Below are 19,987 nucleotides of genomic sequence, written 5' to 3' on the forward strand. Positions count from 1 at the left end.
ATAACAATCATCCCAAGTGGGTTGGTGTGTGAATAAGACAGTTTCTAATAAATTAATAAGCTCCTTAGGATTTTCAGAAAAGGGAGCATTCTGGGTTCTCCAGTTGTAAAGGTCACTAGTGGCGAATGGCCAATAGTGATGGGGCTGGTTGCCGGCCTCATCCACGGGAATGGCGACTTTGAGGGGTAAAACAGTAGAGTCTGGACCTTCTGGTGTTGCTGCCCTTATACTCCTAGTCCCCTGAGCCAGTCCCCCCTGTGCTGGATAGCTTTAGTGTCAACTTGACACACCTGGGTTGAGGGAGCCTCAGTTAAGGAATTTCCTCTATTGGACTGGCCTGTGGCCATGTCTGAGGGGCATTTTCTTGATGAGTGATGTGGGAGGGCCCAGCCCACTGTGGATGGTGCCACCCTTGGGCAGGTGGGTCTGTGTTGCATAAGAAAGCAGGCTGAACAGGGGCCAGGGGAGCAAGCCAGTAAGCAGCATTCCTCCATGGCCTGTGCTCCAGGTCCTGCTTCCAGATTCCTGCCCTGAGTTCCTACCTTGGGCTCCTTGATGAGCTGCAACTTGGGAAGTGTAAGCTGAATAAACTCTTTCCTCCCCAAGTTGGTATTACTCAGAGTATTTTGTCACAGCAATGAAGAACAAACTAGGACAGAAATTGGTACCAGAGAGTGGGATATTGCTGTGACAGACCTGACCTTGGTGTTTTTGGGAGGACCGTGGAAGTGTTTGGAACTTTGGGCTGGAAGAGCCATTGCGTGCTCAGAGTTTGTTGCTGTGGAGCTTGGAACAGTTATGCTGAAAGAGTTGTAGATGATGGGGGCCTGGGCTGTAAAGTGTCAAAGGGAAGCAGAGACTATCAGGGCTATTCAGGTAAGATTTTGAATTAAGAATCTGTGGGTTCTGGTTGGCTGGGGTTGAAGAATCAGCTGTGATTAAGAAGGGGCCAGAACCTGAAGCAAAACCTTTGCTTTACTGGGACAATTGATGCTGGTTAGCTGGGGCTGAAAAATCAGCGTAAGTAACAAGATACCAGCATCACTGTGGTGAAGTCTTCCGGGAGGTATTTCCTCAAGGTCAGCACACAGAGGAGACCCGCACCTCTATCTCAAACTGGAAGCAGGACTTGGTAATATGTAAGAGTCTCCTGCATGGTTCTGGTGTTGAAAGCATGAAGGGGTCACAGAGAGCAGCTGAGGCTTGGCACTCTGAGAGGCCAGGAAAGGCCATAGGTGAAAGTGCAGCTTCATTTGCTGTGAAGACCCCAGGATTGAAGGGGTCATGTAGAGAATCTGAGGCATTGCACCCCGAGAGGCCAGAAGAGGACATTGGTGAGGGTGCAGCCTCAGTTTCAGTGGTGACCCCAGCTTTTTGGAGATGCCAGGACCATGGGACAACCACAAAGGACAGCAGCAGGTGTGGAATGGAGCTGGCCTGGGTCTGCGAGATGAGCTGAGTGTGCTGTGGACTGCAGTTAGAGCAGTGGAGCTGCCAGTACCCTTTGGAATCCAGAAGATTGTGAGTGAATCCCAGATGTCCAGCCTCAAGCTACTTTGCTGGCCTTAGGTTTTGCTTAGGTGTGCCCAATTCTTCCCTTTGAAATAAGACAATAATTGTTTTGGATTTTATAGAAGCCCACCCACAGTTAAAATACTATTATAGAAGCCCACCCACAGTTAAAATACTATTAAGAGACTATGGACTTTTAAGTGTTTGGATTTTTTAAGGACTATGGGGTTTTTAAGGTTGTACTGTCCTATGTCGTGATATTAATGTTAACATCATATCTTGGGGACAGAAATTGGAAAGTTATGGTTTAATAGTGATGTTTGTGTGTCAAGTTGACAAGGAGTCAATTGTGTTGGATAGCTTTAGTGTCTGAACTGGCTCAGCAAACTTCCCTAAGTTACTCCATTTTGTTCAGAGCCATTTCAGCAGCAACTTTGCTCCACACCGAAAGGAAAAGGGGGGCAACCTTGGGCCTTGGAAAATTGCCCTCACCATAAATCATGGAATGTGCTAATTCCAGATATTATATTTTTACTAACCAGCTTATTTTCGCTTCTGTAACCTGCTTGCTGTCTTGGGTCGCCCTGACACAGGGCACAAGACCACCCTTGTTATCCTGTTATTGTATGACCACCTAGAAGTTATTTACCTTGACTGTCTTATTTTACTTGTTATGGCTAAAGCAGTTGGCTAGTTTTTAATGTCACAAAGTTGAGTGCCAAGTTATATGACTGTATCACTTATCTGTACAATGATTGGTTGTTAATAGAATCAACATACTGCTATGTTGTACAAAACTGATTGGTTCACAAATGTCCTGTTTTAATAATAATTCTGTAATCCTATAAAAACTCTGACCTGACAATCACCAGGGCTGCTTCTACTCCCGAGATAGACAGCCCGGCCGGTCGAAAATTAAAATTTACCTTGCTATTTTTCTTAAAGTGGTGTTGGTGATTTTTTTTACGAACTCTGTCCTATAACAAGAATCAGACCACACACTTCGTTGGTGGCTCCTTGAAGTACCTGGGGACTTGCTGCTTGGACTGTATTTCAGAAATGCTCCTAAGGAATGCAGCTTTTCTCCTGCTTGGCTGCTGGATGACCTGGCACCATCATGAATGACACAGTAACTGCCCAGAGGAAGTTCATGACCATCTGGCTACGTCACTGACATTCTCCACTCCGGGGAGGCACTTCTATGGTCTATGCTCCAGGTCCTGCTTCCAGGTTCCTGCCCTGAGTTCCTAGCTTGGGCTCTCTGATGAACTGCAACCTGGGAGGTGTAAGCTGAATAAACTCTTTCCTCCCCAAGTTGGTATTGGTCAGAGTATTTTGTCACAGCAATGAAGAATCTGGTACTGGGGTGTTGGTTCTGGTGGGGGTACCTCCTGTGGAGGAGGTGGATAAGGAGGGGGAGGAAAAATTAGATCTTCTGTGCTGCCCTGTAAAACAGTGTACAGTGATGGTACTGATGGTTTGGTTTCAGGCTTAGGTGCTTTCTGGGTTGTTGTTTTCTGTTCTGCAGCTGTCAGCACCTCAGTTTTCTGTAGAGGAAGAAAAGATTTGACCCAAGGAGGGGGGTTATTAACTAAATCTCCCCAGACCACTATGTATAATATTTGATCTGAGTGTCCTACACGTGGTCAAAGAATAATTTTCTCAATGGCGTTAATGACAGCGGGATCAAAGGTCCCCTGTGAGGGCCATCCCACGTTGAAAGTTGGCCATTCAGATCTGCAGAAAGTAGTTAGTTTATCCTTCCTGACAACAGAGAGGTTATGAGCTCGAGTCTTAACCTCTCCAAAATGTGCAAGAACCAGGTCCAGGGGTGTAGAGGGAGTCTGTCCCATTGTGTCTGTCTCGGTCACAGAGAAATAGACAACCAAAGACAAAATAGCCAGAAAGACGTGCAGAAGGCCAAGTAGCAAATTCCCCCCGCTTGTGCAGAGGAAAAACTGAAAGTAGGACAGAGGCGAATGGCCGGGCTTCGGGAGCGACCTGCCTTGTCCTTTTACAGAAATCAACAGAGACCGCACCCTCTGTCCCCTCTGGCGGGGTCTGGAATGTCTTCCAGACCTCTGTGGTTACAGTCATCCAGCGGGTCCGCTCCAACCGCTACTGACCACACTGTTCACAAGTTTGCCTCAAGGCTCAAAACAAAAGCTGGGACAGACATAGACAGGCACAACTAGACGCAAACAGACACCCGCCGGCCAGGAACCCTTCGGTTCGGGGTCTTGGGGGTCTTGGGGATCCTGGATGAGGCCCCAAGATGTTGTGCCCAGTTTGCAAGACCCCAAAGACCACCAAGAAGCTGACCGATGCAAACACACAAGGGTTTTTTTTTTATTGTTGCAAGCTTAAGCTTGGGCCCACTCTGTCACCGACCCAGTGGATCTCAGATGTGAGACCCCTTGCTTTGGGAGACAGAGGTTTTTATAGGTTTATTTCAGCAAGTTCAGCAAGTAGGGGGTCTCCAGCCTGGTAAGCATCTGATTGGTTGCAGCCCAGAGCCAAACCATAAACTGCTGCCTTCAGGAAATCTGAAGAGACATCTGGACTTTTAGTACTTTCCTGTCCCTGGTTAATTGACCGTTGGCAGGAGAGTTGTTCTCTATCTCTTCTGAGTATACTTTTTGGTGGTTTTTCCTGGAACAGGGTTCAGGCCTGGGTCAGTCTCATGGAGGTTTTATCCAAGATGGAGTCACTCAGGTCTCTCAAAGTGAGCTGCTAATGTCAGTGACAGAACATAGAAATCAAAGTTTTTGATGTCTTTTTTTTTTTTTGTCTTTTTGAGCCAAAAAAAGTTCTGGCCTGGAACTTGATATGATAGACCAGGCTGACCTCAACCTCACAGAGATATTCCTGCCTTTGTCTCCTGTGCTGCAACTAAAGGCATGCACTACCACAGCCGGCTTGGCCTTTTAAAAAAATTATTTATTTTTATTTTATGTGTGCAAGTATTTTAACTACATGTATGTAGGTGCACTACATGCATACAGTGCCCACAGAGGCCAGAAGAGAGCATTGTATCACATGGAACTGGAGTTACAGATGGTGGTTAGCCTCCATGTGGGTGCTGGGAACTGAATCTGGGCCCTCTGCAAGAGCAGTCAGTGCTCTTAACCAGCTGAGCCAGCTCTCCAGTCCTGATGTCATCTTTCTTTCTTCTTCTTCTTTTTTTTTTTTCTTTTGAGACAGGGTCTCCCTGTAGTCCCAGCTGTCCTGGAACTCACTATGTAGACCAGGGTGGCCTTGAACTCATAGAGATCCGCCTGCCTCTGCCACCCAAGTCCTGGGATTAAAGGCATGTACCACAATGCCATCCTTCTTAATGGAAATACTTTTCATGTATTTGTGCTCATCCTCATTTGCTGTCTTCATTTTACCCCTCAGAAATTCTGTGAGTTAAAGCTCATTATCTGTGTTCCACAGATATGAAAACTGAGGTTCAGAGGGAGGAAGTGGAGGAAGGAATGTTACTATTTTTTAAATGATATAACTGCTATGTAGAAAATTCAAAATATATCTGCAGATCAACAATCAGAAAGAATGAGAAAAGGTTTTTGTCTGGATACAAAGTCAGGATGGAAACCAGTTGTATCTGATTAGTGCCAGATTCTAGATTTCGAGCTCAAGTCTTGGGGCAGAAAGTTCTTTTTTTCCATTTACCAACATTGTTGATGTCAGAATTAGCATTTTTCATGAAATCTAAGATGCCACTGGTGAACTTCATTATTAATGTATGTACTCAGGATGAATTACAAACTATGATACGCCACTAAATGAAGATGTGTCCAATATCAGAGAAAGCCAAGTGTTAAGTCTAGTACTACAGGAAGTATAGATTTTATTTGAATATTTGTCTTAGACCCGGATATACTTCTGTTCACTTTTGTTAAAGTTTATGGAGGTTTGTATGTTTACAAAGAAAATATTGACTTAACAAATATAAAGAGAACTTACAAAGTTCTCCCTACGAACTGCTGTAGGAGACTGTAAACAACGCAATGGTCGTGCTGTTGTACTAAGATAACCCTGTGAACAAGGGATGAGGTAACACATAGGAAAAAGTGATTGCTTTGTTAACAAGGGAGAAATGTGAGTAGCCACTAGGCTCAGGGAACTGAGGAATGGCAGCAGGGCAGGAGTGATGGAGCAAGTGATGGAGCACAGGAGGAGGTGTGTGCTGGGTCAGTGATCCCAAGTGCAGTCTGGGGACCCAGGCCACTTTAGGATGAGGCTTATTTTCTTATTTATTTATTTTTGGACATGGTCTCCCTGTAGGCCCAGCTGGCCTCTATAACAGAGATCCTCCTGTCTCTGCCTCCCGAATGCTGGGATTAAAGGCATGTACCACCACACCCAGCTAGGATGGGTAGTTTTAATTGCTCAACAATCTTTATTCACTTCTGGGGTGATAATTCCCTTCCAAAGCTGCTGCCCATCTATCCTAGGGCTCCACTGAGCTCGGTATCCTTTTTTGCCTTGTGAAAAGCAAACAAGCACTTTATTTCTTTATTGCCCGTCTTCTCTGTAGTGGGGGGAGAGGGGCACTGCCCACCACCACTCAGAGCTTGATGATGTTCACAGCTGAGGTTGCAAGGGATAAGGGCTGGCGGTACTCCCCTCTGCAGCTTAGCAACCTGAGGGCCTTAGGTATCAGGTCTCCATGTAGCACCAGAGAAGCAGCTCTTAGCAAGGGCTCCTAAGTGTTGGTTGAGTTCTGGAGAAAGCCATTGGCGGGGGGTGGGGTGGGGGTGGTGGTGTTGGCTGCAGTAGAAATGGGCATTATGTAAGCTGAAAAGATGGCCATGTTTTCCTAGGACAGGCACTGCTTGTGTAAGGACTCCCTTAGCATTCAGACCCTGAGTTGTCCCAGGGTTGGTCTACTGCTTGTTTGGGGTCCTTACCCAGGGTTCTTGCTCCAGGGGTTGCTTCTGGATCATTAGAGTTCAAGGTCTTGCAGACAGAAAGTTGGGATAGGATAAACATTTATTGTCTCATAGCAAAATGAGGATAAACATAATTTAAGGATGAAGATACTATCATCTCAATAGATATGAACGGGTGATATGTACACTCTGACATTCATTCACAAGAAACAAATCTATTCACAGGGGCTGGGGAGATGGCTCACTTGGTAAAGGGCTTGCCACATAAGCATGAATCTGGATCCCCAGCATCCACATAAAAAGCTGGGCATAGTAGCAGGTGTCTATAATCCCAGGGGTAGGGAGGCAGAGACGGCAGATCCCTGGAGTTTGCTGGCCAGCCAATCTAGGCAAATTATTTAAAAAACAAGGTGGAAAATGATTAAAGAAGACACCTGATGTCAGCCTTTGGTCTCTACATGCACATACATACATACACACACATGAACAGAAGACACAAAAAGACACATGCACACACATAAAAATCCATTCACAGATTATTTAGAACATTTGCTTATTAAAAAACTAGAATAATGCTGGGTATGGTGACACGTGTACTAGGGAGGCATGTACTAGGTTTGAGGCCAGCCAGGTCTACATAGTGAGTTCCAGGACAGCTGGGGCTACAGGTAGACCCTGTCTTAAAAAAAATTAAAAAAACCAAAACAAACAAAAAAAATGTAGAATAAGATGGGGACTTTCATAATCTAGTAAAAGTTATTCATAAAAAAATATACAACACAGGGCTGGAGAGATGGCTCAGCAATTAAGAGAGGACACTACTCTTCTAGAGGACCAAAGTTCAATTCCCAGCACCCATGTCTGGTGCTCATAACTCTGGGGTGATCTGCCTCTCTCTTCTGGATTCCAAGGGCACCTATATCAAGTGTACACACTCACACACAGAAACACATACGTAATTATACTTAAAAATAATAAGAACATCTTTAAAAATATACAATATTGTACTCAACCATGCAGGCCTGTGGTCTTTCCCTGTGGAATTGGAAGGGACAGCACACATTTTCTCTTCTGCTTTTCAACATAACACTGAAAATTACCAGTGTAGTAAGTCAGGAAAAGAAAAAAGGCATGGAGATTGGTAAGGAAGAAATGACACATATTATTTTTTCAGATGATACAATTGTTTTGTAGGAAATCCAAACTAATCTGCAGATCAATGATCAGAATGAACAAGAGAATATAAAGTTGGATATAAAATTAACAGGAAAATAATTTTTATTTCTCCATATACATGTCAATTAGAAACTGAAATTGAAAAAGGAAACATCTACAACAACATAAAAAATGCAAGCTATAGTCACACCTCCTTCCCATGCTTGTCAACAAGTCAAGGGGGGAGTCGGTTACCCCTCCCATCCAATCAGTTGGCCTTAGCTGCATGGGGGAGGGGCCATAAGGCACCTTTCTCGCCATTTTGTGCGGCTGTGGGGAAGTCACAAGATCTATATTTGAGTGTGGGCTTTCCAGTGCAGCCGTAAATGGGCCGGGGGAGGCACTCAATCTTCTGTAAATAAACTTCTACCCTATGTTCTGTTAACAAGCCCAATAAACTAGTTAGGATTTATTGTTGTTGTTTTGTTTTTTTGTTGTCTTTTTGAAGCAGGGTCTCCCTGTAGCCCCAGCTGTCCTGGAACTCACTATGTAGACCAGGCTGGCCTTGAACTCACAGAGATCTGCCTGCCTCTGCCTCCCAAGTGCTGGGACTACAGGCGTGTGCCACCACGCCCAGCTTGGATTTTTTTTTTTTAAAGAAAGGCATAACTGGACAAACCCTAAAGCTTCAAGAGCTTTATAAGCAATAATGTTATGAAATAAAATATGTGCATATTTAAAAAAAAAGTCAAGTTGGACCAGGCGTGGTGGTGCATGACTTTAATCTCAACACTCCGGAGACAGAGACAGGTAGATCTTTATGAGTTCCAGGCCAACCAGAGTTACATAGGGAGACTCTGTCACAAACAAACAAACAAACAAACAAACAAAACCAATCAAACAAAAGTCAAATGGTTATTACTAACTGCCAGTATTCAGGAGGCAGAGGCAGGGGGATCACACGTTCAAGAACAGTCTGGGCTATATCATTCAGGTTACAGGTGCTTGGATGCGGTTCAGTCATAGAGTGTTTGGCTAGCATTTGCAATGACCTAGGTTTCACCCCAGTACCACAAGAATACATAGAGTTTGGGCTATTAGTCAAGAATTTAAGACTAATTAGGAGAAACAGCCTGGTCTGCACAGGGAGTTCCAGGCCAGTCAGGGCTACATAGTGAAATCCTGCCTCAAAAACAAAACAAAGCTACACTAAACAAAACAAAACATTACTTGTTTCTGAAATGATCTACAGAGACAATGTAATTTAAATAAAGATACCAAGGGTTTGTGTGCTGTGTGTACATCATTTAACCTGATCTAAAACCTTTTACCTATGAGCAACATTAACTGGACTTAGTGGAATATAGATATATGATATATATATTAACATGAAAAAATACATTTTATTGAACTTAAGTTATAACAAAAAATTTAGAAGTGAATCAAGCCATAGACACAATCCCTTTAAAGGTTGTTTCCTCCATCATGTCAGGTTGTTACATAACTAAAATTAACCCACTTGAATCTGATTGTTTTAAATCAGACTATAAATAAAACAAAAAATAAACAGGAGGAGGAAAAAAGACTGCCTAGGATACAGTGTTAAACACTTTCATAGTGAGCTTGAGTTGTGGCTCCTAGAGAATGAGGGAGACCATCCATTTCCCCACTCAGAGCACTGCTTTGAGACGGCTTCACTACAGTCTGAATTATTCCTTTCATGTCAGTTACTCAGAACAAGAACACTGTAACAGCTGTTTTCCCAAATACTGTAAAATGTTAAGACTGACCAGCAATTATATTTTAATTTTGTATTTTATGTATTTAAAAAATATTGTCAGTTTTGGGGCTGGAGAGATGTCTCAGCAGTTAAGAGCACTGACTGTTCCTGCAGAAGACCCAGGTTCAAATCACAGCACCCACATGGCAGCTAACAACTGTCCATAACTCCAGCTCCAGGGATCCGACAGCCTCTTCTGTCCTCTGTGGGCATTGCACAGCACAGATGCACTTATCTACATGTAGGCAAGAGGTGTACTTATCTACACCTACATGTATACATATAAAATAAAAATAATAAATAAAAATAATTAAAAATATTATATATATAGTAATGAAGTTGGGAAGGTGGGAAGGGGCATGATGGGGGGAATTGAGGGGAGTTGGAGGGGGGAAATGGGGATAGATACGATCATATTTTATTATAAACGTTCATGGAATTCTAAAAAAATAAAGAAAAATTAAAAAATAAGTTTTATGTGGAGGTCAAGAATAAAAATACCTTTTGCTGTTGTTTTGAGACATTCTTACTCTGTAGCCCAGGCTTCCCTCAAATTTGTGACCATCCTCTTAACTCAGGCCAGCTAGAGCTACAGGGAAACCCTGTCTCCAAAAGCTACTAAAAAATAATAAATAAGGAGCTGGAGAGATGACTCAGCAGTTAAGAACACTGACTGTTCTTGCAGAAGACCCAGGTTCAAATCCCAGCACCCACATGGCAGCTAACAATTGTCTGTAACTCCAATTCAAGGGAATCCGACAACCTCTTCTGTCCTCCTCGGGCATTGCATGGCATGGGTGCACTTACCTACATGGAGGCAATACACACATACACATAAAATAAAAATAATAAAAAAAATTTAAAGAAAAAAATAACAATAGATAAAATTAAATATTAAATAAATAAATAAATAAATGCCATGTGTGGTGTCCCATGCCTTTAATCTGGTCTACATATCAAGTTCCAGGTCAGCCAGGGTTACTTATTGAGACTCTCTCCAAAACAAAACAAATGTCTAGGTTAATGCCAGGCGTGGTAGCTCATGCCTCAAACTCCCAGAGATCTGCTTGTTTCTGCCTCCCAAGTGCTAGGATTAAAAGCGTGTGCCACCATGTCTGGCCCAGACTTTTTTTTAAACATTTAAATTAAAAAAAATTTTATATATGTGTTTTGCCTGCATGTATGTAAGTGCACCCCTGGGTGCAATGCCCATAGAGGTCAGAAGAAGACGTTGCATCCTTGGAACTGAAGTTATAGACAGTTGTTAGTCAAAATATGGGAATCAAACCTGGTTCCTCTAAAAGATCAGTCAGTGTTCTTAACCTCTGAGCCATCTCTCTAACCCTTTTTTGTTTTTTTGAGACAGATCTTTTGCTTTTTAGCAGGTTTGGAATTCACTATGTAGACCAGGCTGGCCTCAAACTCACAGAAATTTACCTACTTCTGCCTCCTGAGTACCTGGGATTAAAGGTGAGCACCACCTTTTAATGCCCTAACCTAGGCGTTTTTTAAAGAACAGGGCTGGGACAGGAGAGATGTCTCAGTGGTTAAGAACATATACTGCTTTTCCAATGGACTCAAGTTCTATTTCCACATCAGGTGGCTTATACCCTCTCCCCTCTCCCCTGTAACACCAGCTCTAGGGGCATCTGACACCATAGGCACCTGCACTCATGTCCACATATCCACAAACTCACACACATGTACACATAGTTAAAAATAATAACAATAAGTCTTTAAAAAAAGAACAAGGCTTTCACTATTGGCCATCAAGATATCTTATAAAACTATAGCCATGCATAATGGCATATACTTTTATTCCCAGCTCTTGCTTGGATCTCTGTGTTTAAGGCCATCCTGATCTATATGGTGAGTTCCAGACCATCCAGGGCTATATAGTGAGACCATGTCTCAAAGGAAGAAAGAAACAAAAACTGCAGCATTTTTGACAGTGTGGTACATGCACAAGGAACTGATTACCATTAGGCTATTAATTAATTTTAGTTGGGGCGGAAGGGTTTGTAATTGGGAAGGAACATATGGGATGCTCCTGGGGTACTGATAAGATTTTCTTTCTTGACCAGTCTGGTAAGCACACAGATATTTGCTTTTCTGTAATCCATTGATCTTTGTATCTGTCCCTTCTCATTCTCTATATGTATATACACTTTTTAAACAATAAACATACCTTTTTAAAACAATCGATAAAGTACAAACAAGCCACTTGAAGTTACAGATGCTGAGCTAGAGTGAGGTGGCATGGGAGGGAGCGGCTTTCTTTACAAGATTCTCTTTCAGTACACACGTTATACTATGAAAATATTGCCTCCAGCACACCTGGAAGTGGAATGGCCATTGACGATAAGTCTAAATCCACCAAATGCAGCTTCTGTAGAAAGGAAGCATCTTTTCTTCTTTATATGCCCCCCTTTTTTTCAGGGTTGGGGATCAAACTCAAGGCTCTAGTTATTTTATATTTTCTATTAGTCACAGCTGAATACATGCAGACCTGAACAAAACAAGTGTCAAGGACTGTGGATTTGGATGAGGCAGAATGAAGAACAGCTACCAGAGGAAGTAGGCGACAGAAGCAGGAGGTACAGCCAGTACCTGGATGCTGGTGGCTAGGAAGGGTCATGGTCCTCTAATAGTCTAGATTTTCTTAGACTCTTATTCTAGCCAGCTGTAGGCTGTTCTATGATTTATGTGCCAGTAAAAATGAGATGGCTATTGATATTAAGGAGGTCAAAATATGAAAAATGCATCTAGGAATCAATACAAAGTGCAAAAAGCAGTATGTATTTTCTTTGTGTATGTATGTGCAGTGTTTTGTAGTGACAAGGTCATCTCATGTATCTTAGGCTGACCTCAAACTCTCTATGTACCTGAGGATGACTTTGAACCTCTTATCCTCCTGCCTCCATTTACCAAGCACTGGTATGGCAGATGTGTGCCACCACATCTGGTTTATGTCATGCTGGGGATTGAACCCAGGGCCTTGAATGCCAGGTAAGAATTCTACCAAGTAAGCCACATACCCCTTGTTATTTTACCCTATCAAGATACCTGAGTATTTTGTGCAAATCAATCCTTTGAACCTACAAATACAGAAAAAATTAGCTTAATCAGAAAAAAAGCACTCAATCTTTTCCTAAGGATTGCAATGCCACCAGTACAGCAATAGAGTGGTGTATTAAGGCAGCTGTAACAATAATTCTATTGTAGCCCAAGGAGGGATCTGACACCTGAAGAAACACAGGGGGGCAGGGATAGAGGCGGTTTGAAACATCATTAGAGGGGCTTCCTAGGGATTTATTCACAAACGTGGTTTATTGTAAAGTTTCACTAATTTGTGGCAAATGTGAGAAAATCAAGGACAAAATAATTACTTTTTGCATGTAACTACATTTATTTTTAAGTTTTTTGCCTTTTGGAGACAGGGTCTCCCTGTAGCCCCAGGTGGCCTGGAACTCACTTTGTAGACCAGGCTGACCTTGAACTCACAGAGTCCACCTGCCTCTGCCTCCTGAGTGCTGGGATTAAAGCCATGTGCCACCATGCCCAACTTAGTATGTAACTAAATTTATTTAACCTAAGGGTTTGTATTTATTCGAAATGATCCTTTCACTATTTTGTTGTTAAAGTTTCCTTTTTCTAGCCAGGCTTGATGGTGTGTGCCCTATAATTCTAGCACTTGGGAGGCAGAGGCAGGGGGATTTGGCACTCAAAGACATCCTCACCTATTATATAGTGAGTTTGAGGCCAACTTGGGCTATAAGAGACCTAGTCTCAAAAACAAACAAACAAACAAAAACCCCACAAAACTTTCTTTTCCTATGAAATTATGGTAATAACAATATTTAATTTTTAAAAAAGCATTTACTTTTCAGGAAAGACCTAAACAAACAAACAAAAAAACCCAAAAACCAACGTCAAGACTTAGAATCTGAGAATGATTCTAGGAGAGCACATTTAATATTTGTTCATTAAAGTTTAAAAATTCCAGAATTTCCCTGCAGTAAGGCAGTAGAGCAGAAGCTGTTCCTCCATTGGGCATTTTTCCAGGAGAAGATAAGGCTGTGCCCCACTGGGCTATCTCCATAAAAGGATCAGAGTCTCACCACAGGGGAGCCTCTGTAGAGAGCGCTCCCACCTGCACTTAGCTGGTAACTTTCGGCTCCTGGCCAGGTGTGGAGGGAAAGGAGTTGCTGTCTGTGAGACAGGGGAAACTGATTTCACTTCAGGTCTGCTTTAGGGCCCAGAGGTGTGTGGAGTTTAAAAAGAGGAAAGGGGCCTTCATTGGATTAAATAGGAATGGAGACAGGGATATAGAGAAAGAGGTAGTTAAGATAGTTAATGATTTCATTTTGCTTTTCTCTAGATTGCAATGATCCAATTTGGCTTCCTGCTGTTTATCATTGCTGCCACCAGAGGCTGCAGTGCAGGTGAGTCTTGCCACAGAGCCCAGTTTCCTCAGGTCACTTCCAGAACTAGACTGGATTACTTCCAGGATCTGGGTCTCTGGGGCCAGAGGCGATGCCTCTGAGATGCAGGCTGAGTGCTGATATATGTTCTTGTGAAGGAACGGGCCTATGAGCAGTGAGACTGTTGCTGAGGCCTGTCGTGGGTCTAGGTTCTGTGCCTTTGTGTGGCCCTAAGGGGACTCCTGCAAGAAGTGCGCCCCTCCCAGTCACTCCTCACTATCTGGCATTGGCCTTTGGGCATCAATGCCAAGTGCACAATCTGCTTTGTGCCCAGAGAGTATTTTCTTCAATCCTCTTCCCTATAAGAATAACTTAATTGGGCTGGGCGTGGTGGCACAGCCTGGTCTACATTAAGAAAAGAATAACTTAATGGGCTGAGTGTGGTGGCGCACCCCTTTAATCCCAGCATTGGGAGGTAGAGCCAGGTGAATCTCTGTGAGTTCCAGGTCAGCTGGAGCTGCAGGGAGACCCTGTCTCAAAAAGCTAGGATTAAAGGCGTGTGCCACAGCCTCTGGGCCTAAAAAAAATAAAATATCTTAATGGTATTTTACAATCTATAATTTCTCTTCATTGCTCTTTATATTTATTAGCTACATTTTTAGGCACTAGGAAACTGAGCCTAAGATATTTTAAATGCAATCCAATAATAATTGACTTATAAACACTGAACTATTTATAGTTGAGTACCTCTGACCCTAAAGCTCTTGATTGCTAGAGGTCTAGACCTGTAGAGTACTCTGCATCTCAGAGACCAGTATGGGAGGTTCTTCATTCTGTGCCTCTTGGTCTCTTGGTCTCTTGGTTGGAGTCCTGCGCTGTGTACCTCCCAACCTGTGTTTCAGGCTCATAAGATGCCTATATTTCTTTTTCTATGAAAAGCTAGACTTTATTTTTTTCTGGGACTTTGGACACATTGTTCTCCCTGCTTGAATTTTCTTCTCTTTATTCCTATTGATACATTTGTTTATTCTCAGTGTAAGACTCTTGAGAGATCATAGAATGAGTTTGGGATGAATGACAAGGGGAGGCTGGGTTTGTGTCCAGCCAGCAACGAGAATAAACCTCTGTATATTCTCTAGCTAAAGACAATCCTGATCCCACCAAGTGGAACAATTCTTTATCTTCACCTCCTTTCAGAAGTTGCAAGGAAATCAAGGAGAAGTTCTATAATGCATGTGGTGAGTGATGAAGCATTTAAAGAGCATGGCTGCAGTCCCAGCACTGGGAAGGCTGAGGCAGGAGGATGGAAAGCTCCAGGCTCTCTTGGGCTACATGGGAAGACCCTGTCTCAAAAATGCAAGCAGCCCCCCAAACCAGAAACCAAAGAAAACAAACAGCCAGGCATGGCTTGGTACATGCCTAGACACTAGCATCAGGTGACTGAGACTGGAAGATTTCTATCAGTTCAAGGCCAGCCTGGTCTACATAGTGAGTTCCAGGCCAGTTAGGGCTACAGAGTGAGATCTCTTGAAACAAAACAAGACAAAAAACCCAAAAACCAATAATGCAAATAAACAAATAATACAGGCAATCAGGCTTTTATATTTTAAATTAAAAAATGTAATTATGTATATGATGAAGTTTGCCACTTAACCTATTTTAAGGGTTTTCAGTGGCAAGATGTGCTTTCAACGATGTGGTAGAACACCACTATCCATCTCAGAAACTTTTCATTACCTTAAAGAAAAACTGCAGCCACCAAGCAATATATTCCTTTAGTCCCTAGTGACTATTCTAGTCCTTCCTCTATGGATTTGTCTATTCTAGGTACCTCATATAGGTAGTATCACAAGGTATTTGTACTCTTGTGTCTGCCTTAATTCACCCAGGCTTATATGTGTTATACCATGTAGCATTATTTTTCAATCTACTTGAATAGATATGATTATACACAATATACATCCTGTATAATACACATCACGACATTTTGCTTATCCATTCATTTGTTGAGAAATACTTGGGTTGTTTATACTTTTGGGTCTTACAACTAAAGCTATAATGAACTTTGATATGCATATCTGAGTCCCTGTTTCCAATTCTTTGGGATATATAATGAATGGAGTTATTGGATCATATGATAATTCTATGTTCAACTTTATGAGAAACTGTCAGTGTGGGTAGTACTGTGTTTTGCCTCACTCACAGAAGCATGTCTTTTTGAGCTCAGGGAATTCTAGTATCCCCAGGGACACATGTGGTAGGACACTCAGCATATGAGGCTTTAGGCCATGTTTGTAGTTCCTAGTGCCCTTCTGTTTTTGTGGCTGAGGTGGACCATGAACCTGCATCAGGAAGACTTTGGACTGGTTCTCTCTACAGATGGCCTATATTTCCTCCGCACCAAGCATGGCGTCATCTACCAGACCTTCTGTGACATGACCACTGCAGGTGGTGGCTGGACCCTGGTGGCTAGTGTGCACGAGAACAACATGGCTGGGAAGTGCACTGTGGGCGATCGCTGGTCCAGTCAGCAAGGCAACAAAAAAGACTACCCGGAGGGGGATGGCAACTGGGCCAACTATAACACCTTTGGATCTGCAGAGGGGGCCACAGGTGATGACTACAAGGTTGGTGTGCTCTGTACCCACTTGGGAAAGGGGGAGGCATGAGTGTAGCCAAGCATGCCAGAGGGAGGGTTGGAAAGTTGGCTTTGGAGATCAGACTGGAGAAGAAATGAGAAATACATGTCTTGAATCCCAACTGTCTCCCAACAAGACCATTAGGTAGTGGGGTGATGGTTGGGGAACCTTCATCTGTTGAAAGAGGGGTGTCTGAGTATGGCTGCCATCTGTTGACCTGGAACCCAGAGTGATCAGCTCTGCTGAGAATTGTGTTTAGGTGTCTTTTGCTTTGTGGGACCTTCTGGCCTGATCAGGCTTGGTGATGTTGCTTTCCAGAACCCTGGATACTTTGACATTGAAGCCAAGAACCTGGGTATCTGGCATGTGCCCAACAAGATCCCCATGCAAAATTGGAGGAGAAGTTCCCTGTTGAGATACCGCACCTTCACTGACTTCTTCCCGAGTCTGGGACATAATCTGTTTGGCCTCTACCAGGTACACAGGGCAGCTAGCTGAGGCTGCCTTTCATGAGTGCAGAGAGAGAACAGGTGTTTTAGGTCGGGCAGTAAGGATTATTCTATGGGTCTGTATTCCACATTCCACTAACTAATATGTAGATGGTTCTCTCAGGAATTATGAACAAGGACGAGAGTGGGAGATGGGAAAGGAGAGAAAAAGAAGGTCTTTGTTTTCAGGGTATTAAAAAAGCACAATAAAAGGAAAAGGGTCTCATTTGACTGGTTTGAAATAATCTCAGTTATTGGGAAAACACTGTGTCCCCCTATGCAGGGCAGTATTCCTGGGAATGCCAACACTATTGTCTTTGCCTAACGACTCTTTTGTTCCTTTTAGAAATATCCAGTAAAATATGGAGGAGGAAAGTGTTGGACTGACAACGGTCCCGCATTGCCTGTGGTCTATGATTTTGGTGATGCTCGGAAAACAGCCTCTTATTATTCCCCCAAAGGCCGCAGTAAGTCTTTAATGCTCCTATGAACACTTCATAGGACAGATGATGAATTCAGTTATGATAAGTAACAGTCATTTATCACCTACTACAGGGATTCTCTTAGGAATGTGTGTGTTTGTCTCACCTGATTTGCATGACTGCCTTTGAGCTCTGGAGTATTACTAACCCCACTGACAGGTTAGGAAACTGAAGCCCTTCTGAAGGTTCAGGAACTTGGCTGGGAGCACAGGGCATAAGCAGTGGAGGCAGATTAAGACTGAGGAAATTCAGTTCCAGACTGTACTCCTAGCAACCCAGTTAGCCCCTCATTGGCTTGTTAGAACCAGGCCAGGCCCATGTGCACAGGGAGAAGAGGAAAAAGTGAAGAGAATTCTATTTCTAGAGCGGTGACTTCTAAGTCATTGAATGTAAATCTAAATTTGGCAGCATAGCTTTAATAGAAGTTGATACTGTGCCATATAATTCAAAGCTTTTGGGATGTGAGACTAAAATAAAAGGAAACAAGATAAATGTGAACAGGAACATAGTGAATACACTTGCTTGTTGCTGCAAGAAACCCTTGGAGATGTTCAGTGACCTTCCTGTGCTATGACTTTCCCCAAACAAGCCTCTAGCTGATAGGGGCCTGTTTTTAAGGAGTAGCTCTTGGGCTCTGGGGTTAGCAAGAGGTTAGGCTCCACCAGTGTGTCTGATGTATTAGACTGCAGAGCCTGAGTCTGGCATCAATCTGACAATCTCTGGGCTGACAGCTATTTCTAGCATTTTTCTGAATGCTGTTTTCTGCCTCTTGTCTTCAGAGGAATTCACTCCGGGATTTATCCAGTTCAGAGTGTTTAACAAAGAGAAAGCAGCCAATGCCTTGTGTGCTGGAGTGAAGGTCACTGGATGTAACACTGAGCATGTGAGTATGTATAGGATCAAAGAGACCTATAAGTAAGGTTGAATTGAATGTCTCTCTGTCTCTGTATCTCTGTCTGTCTCTGTCTCTCTGTGTCTCTGTCTCTGTCTCTGTCTCTCTCTCTCTCTCTCTCTCTCTCTCTGTGTTCGTGTTGAGCATGGTAGACTGTCATGTCAGTGTGTGGAAGTGTGTGGGTGTGTGACCTTTCCTGCTTCCTTTCTGGGTCTCAGACTCCTGAACCTCTCTCTGTCTAGATATAGACACCCTGTACTCTTGAAGACCAAAGTCAATAGTCAGAACTTCAAATGTACTGTGGCTGAATTCTTAGCTTTTAGGATAAAACACTCAGTTGCCTGGAGTCAAGTTGAGTCTTGTGTTCAGGGTGTCCCATAGAAGCCTTTTGAGGCTGAAATGAGAAACACCAGGTGTTGTCACTTTCCACCCAGGGTTTAGCTTCAGAGTAAAATTTGGTCTTCCCAGCCTTTTCTAGGGCTTGGCCAGATACTCCCTGAGTTGAGGGATTACTAGGAGAGTCCTGGACATCATCTACTAGACCTCACCCAGACCACCCTACCACAGAGGTCGGCACATGGACTGACTGCCAAGGGAGGTGCACTTGACTCCACTGCAGCAGTGTGTTGTCCTCTTAATCCCGGGATCATCAGACTCTGCTTTTTTTTTCTCTCTAGTTTGAGACCAAAGGCTGGAGGAGCTTTTAATTAGTCCACCTTGCAAACCGTCAAGAATATCATGTTCTTTTGGGACCCAGACCTCTTCAAAAATCATTGTCTGAGAAAAGGGTCCTCAGTTCCTAGCAGTCGACCCTGTCTCATTTCCTGTCTCTTTTTTTTTTTTTAATTTTTTGTCTTTTTGAGACAGGATCTCCCTGTAGCCCCAGCTGGCTTGGCTTGGAACTCGCTATGCAGACCAGGCTGGCCTTGGACTCACAGAGATTCACCTGCCTCTGCCTCCCAAGTGTTGGGATTAAAGGCATGCACCACCATGCCCAGCTGACCCTGTCTCATTTTTCATTCATTCCTAAGCCATCAGTGCATCCTTTCCCCAGTCAGGATGAAGCATCTTTGTTGACAAGGAGGAGCTTCGATTGTTATGGGCAAAGAGGAGTATGTAGATGATTCAGGGGCAGGCGTCCTTTTGAAAACTTGGCTCCTCTGGCACCTTGCAGTCATGCCTGAGGAACATGTAATGTAGCGTACATGTGTGCCGGTGCTGATTTGCTTATTCTTTGGCAGAGCTGCTGCATATTTTGGTTAATGGTGGACTGAGTATATGACAGTGGTTCCATGAGATTGCACTGCCTAGAAATATCGTAGTCACTCTATGTAGCTCTACAGTGTTCACACAAGAAAACTGACAATGATTTTCTCACAAGATCCCTGTTGTTAAGAGATACATGGCTGTAACTAACGCTGTTATGAAATGTGGAACTTGAAATACCCAAGTAGTGATTCCAAGTGGCAGTTGGATTATAAATTTTCATCACAAGAAATATCTGGACTGGAGATAGTGAATTGTTTGTAACTGAAGCCAGGGGGCTGACACAAGCTGCAAAGGAATGAGAAATGGGTTCCATCAGGGAAGCAACACTTAAAGAATTCATGAAGGAAAAGTTTAGCCAGGGAACTGGAGAATGAATGCTCAGAGAAGTTGAAGGAAAGGTAGGAGAAGATAGTGATGTCACTAAAGTCAATAGAAGAGAGTTTTTTTT

At 43.2% G+C, this 19,987-nt stretch overlaps 1 protein-coding gene across 1 annotated transcript in view; it reads left to right on the forward strand.

The window, feature by feature from the left end:
- Positions 1 to 13,732: 13,732 nt before the first annotated feature.
- The window catches only part of LOC103745968 (intelectin-1a-like), a 7,935-nt gene continuing 1,680 nt past the window's right edge, over positions 13,733 to 19,987 (forward strand). Inside the window, exons 1-6 of the mRNA XM_008848023.3 lie at positions 13,733 to 13,790; positions 14,909 to 15,007; positions 16,149 to 16,396; positions 16,727 to 16,885; positions 17,243 to 17,363; positions 18,158 to 18,261. Coding sequence (XP_008846245.1) covers positions 13,733 to 13,790; positions 14,909 to 15,007; positions 16,149 to 16,396; positions 16,727 to 16,885; positions 17,243 to 17,363; positions 18,158 to 18,261 — 789 coding nt within the window. The remainder of the gene's footprint in view (positions 13,791 to 14,908; positions 15,008 to 16,148; positions 16,397 to 16,726; positions 16,886 to 17,242; positions 17,364 to 18,157; positions 18,262 to 19,987) is intronic.

The sequence above is a fragment of the Nannospalax galili genome, unplaced genomic scaffold (genome assembly GCF_000622305.1).
Source record: "Nannospalax galili isolate Female #2095 unplaced genomic scaffold, S.galili_v1.0 scaffold484, whole genome shotgun sequence".
NCBI classification, from domain to species: Eukaryota; Metazoa; Chordata; class Mammalia; order Rodentia; family Spalacidae; genus Nannospalax; species Nannospalax galili.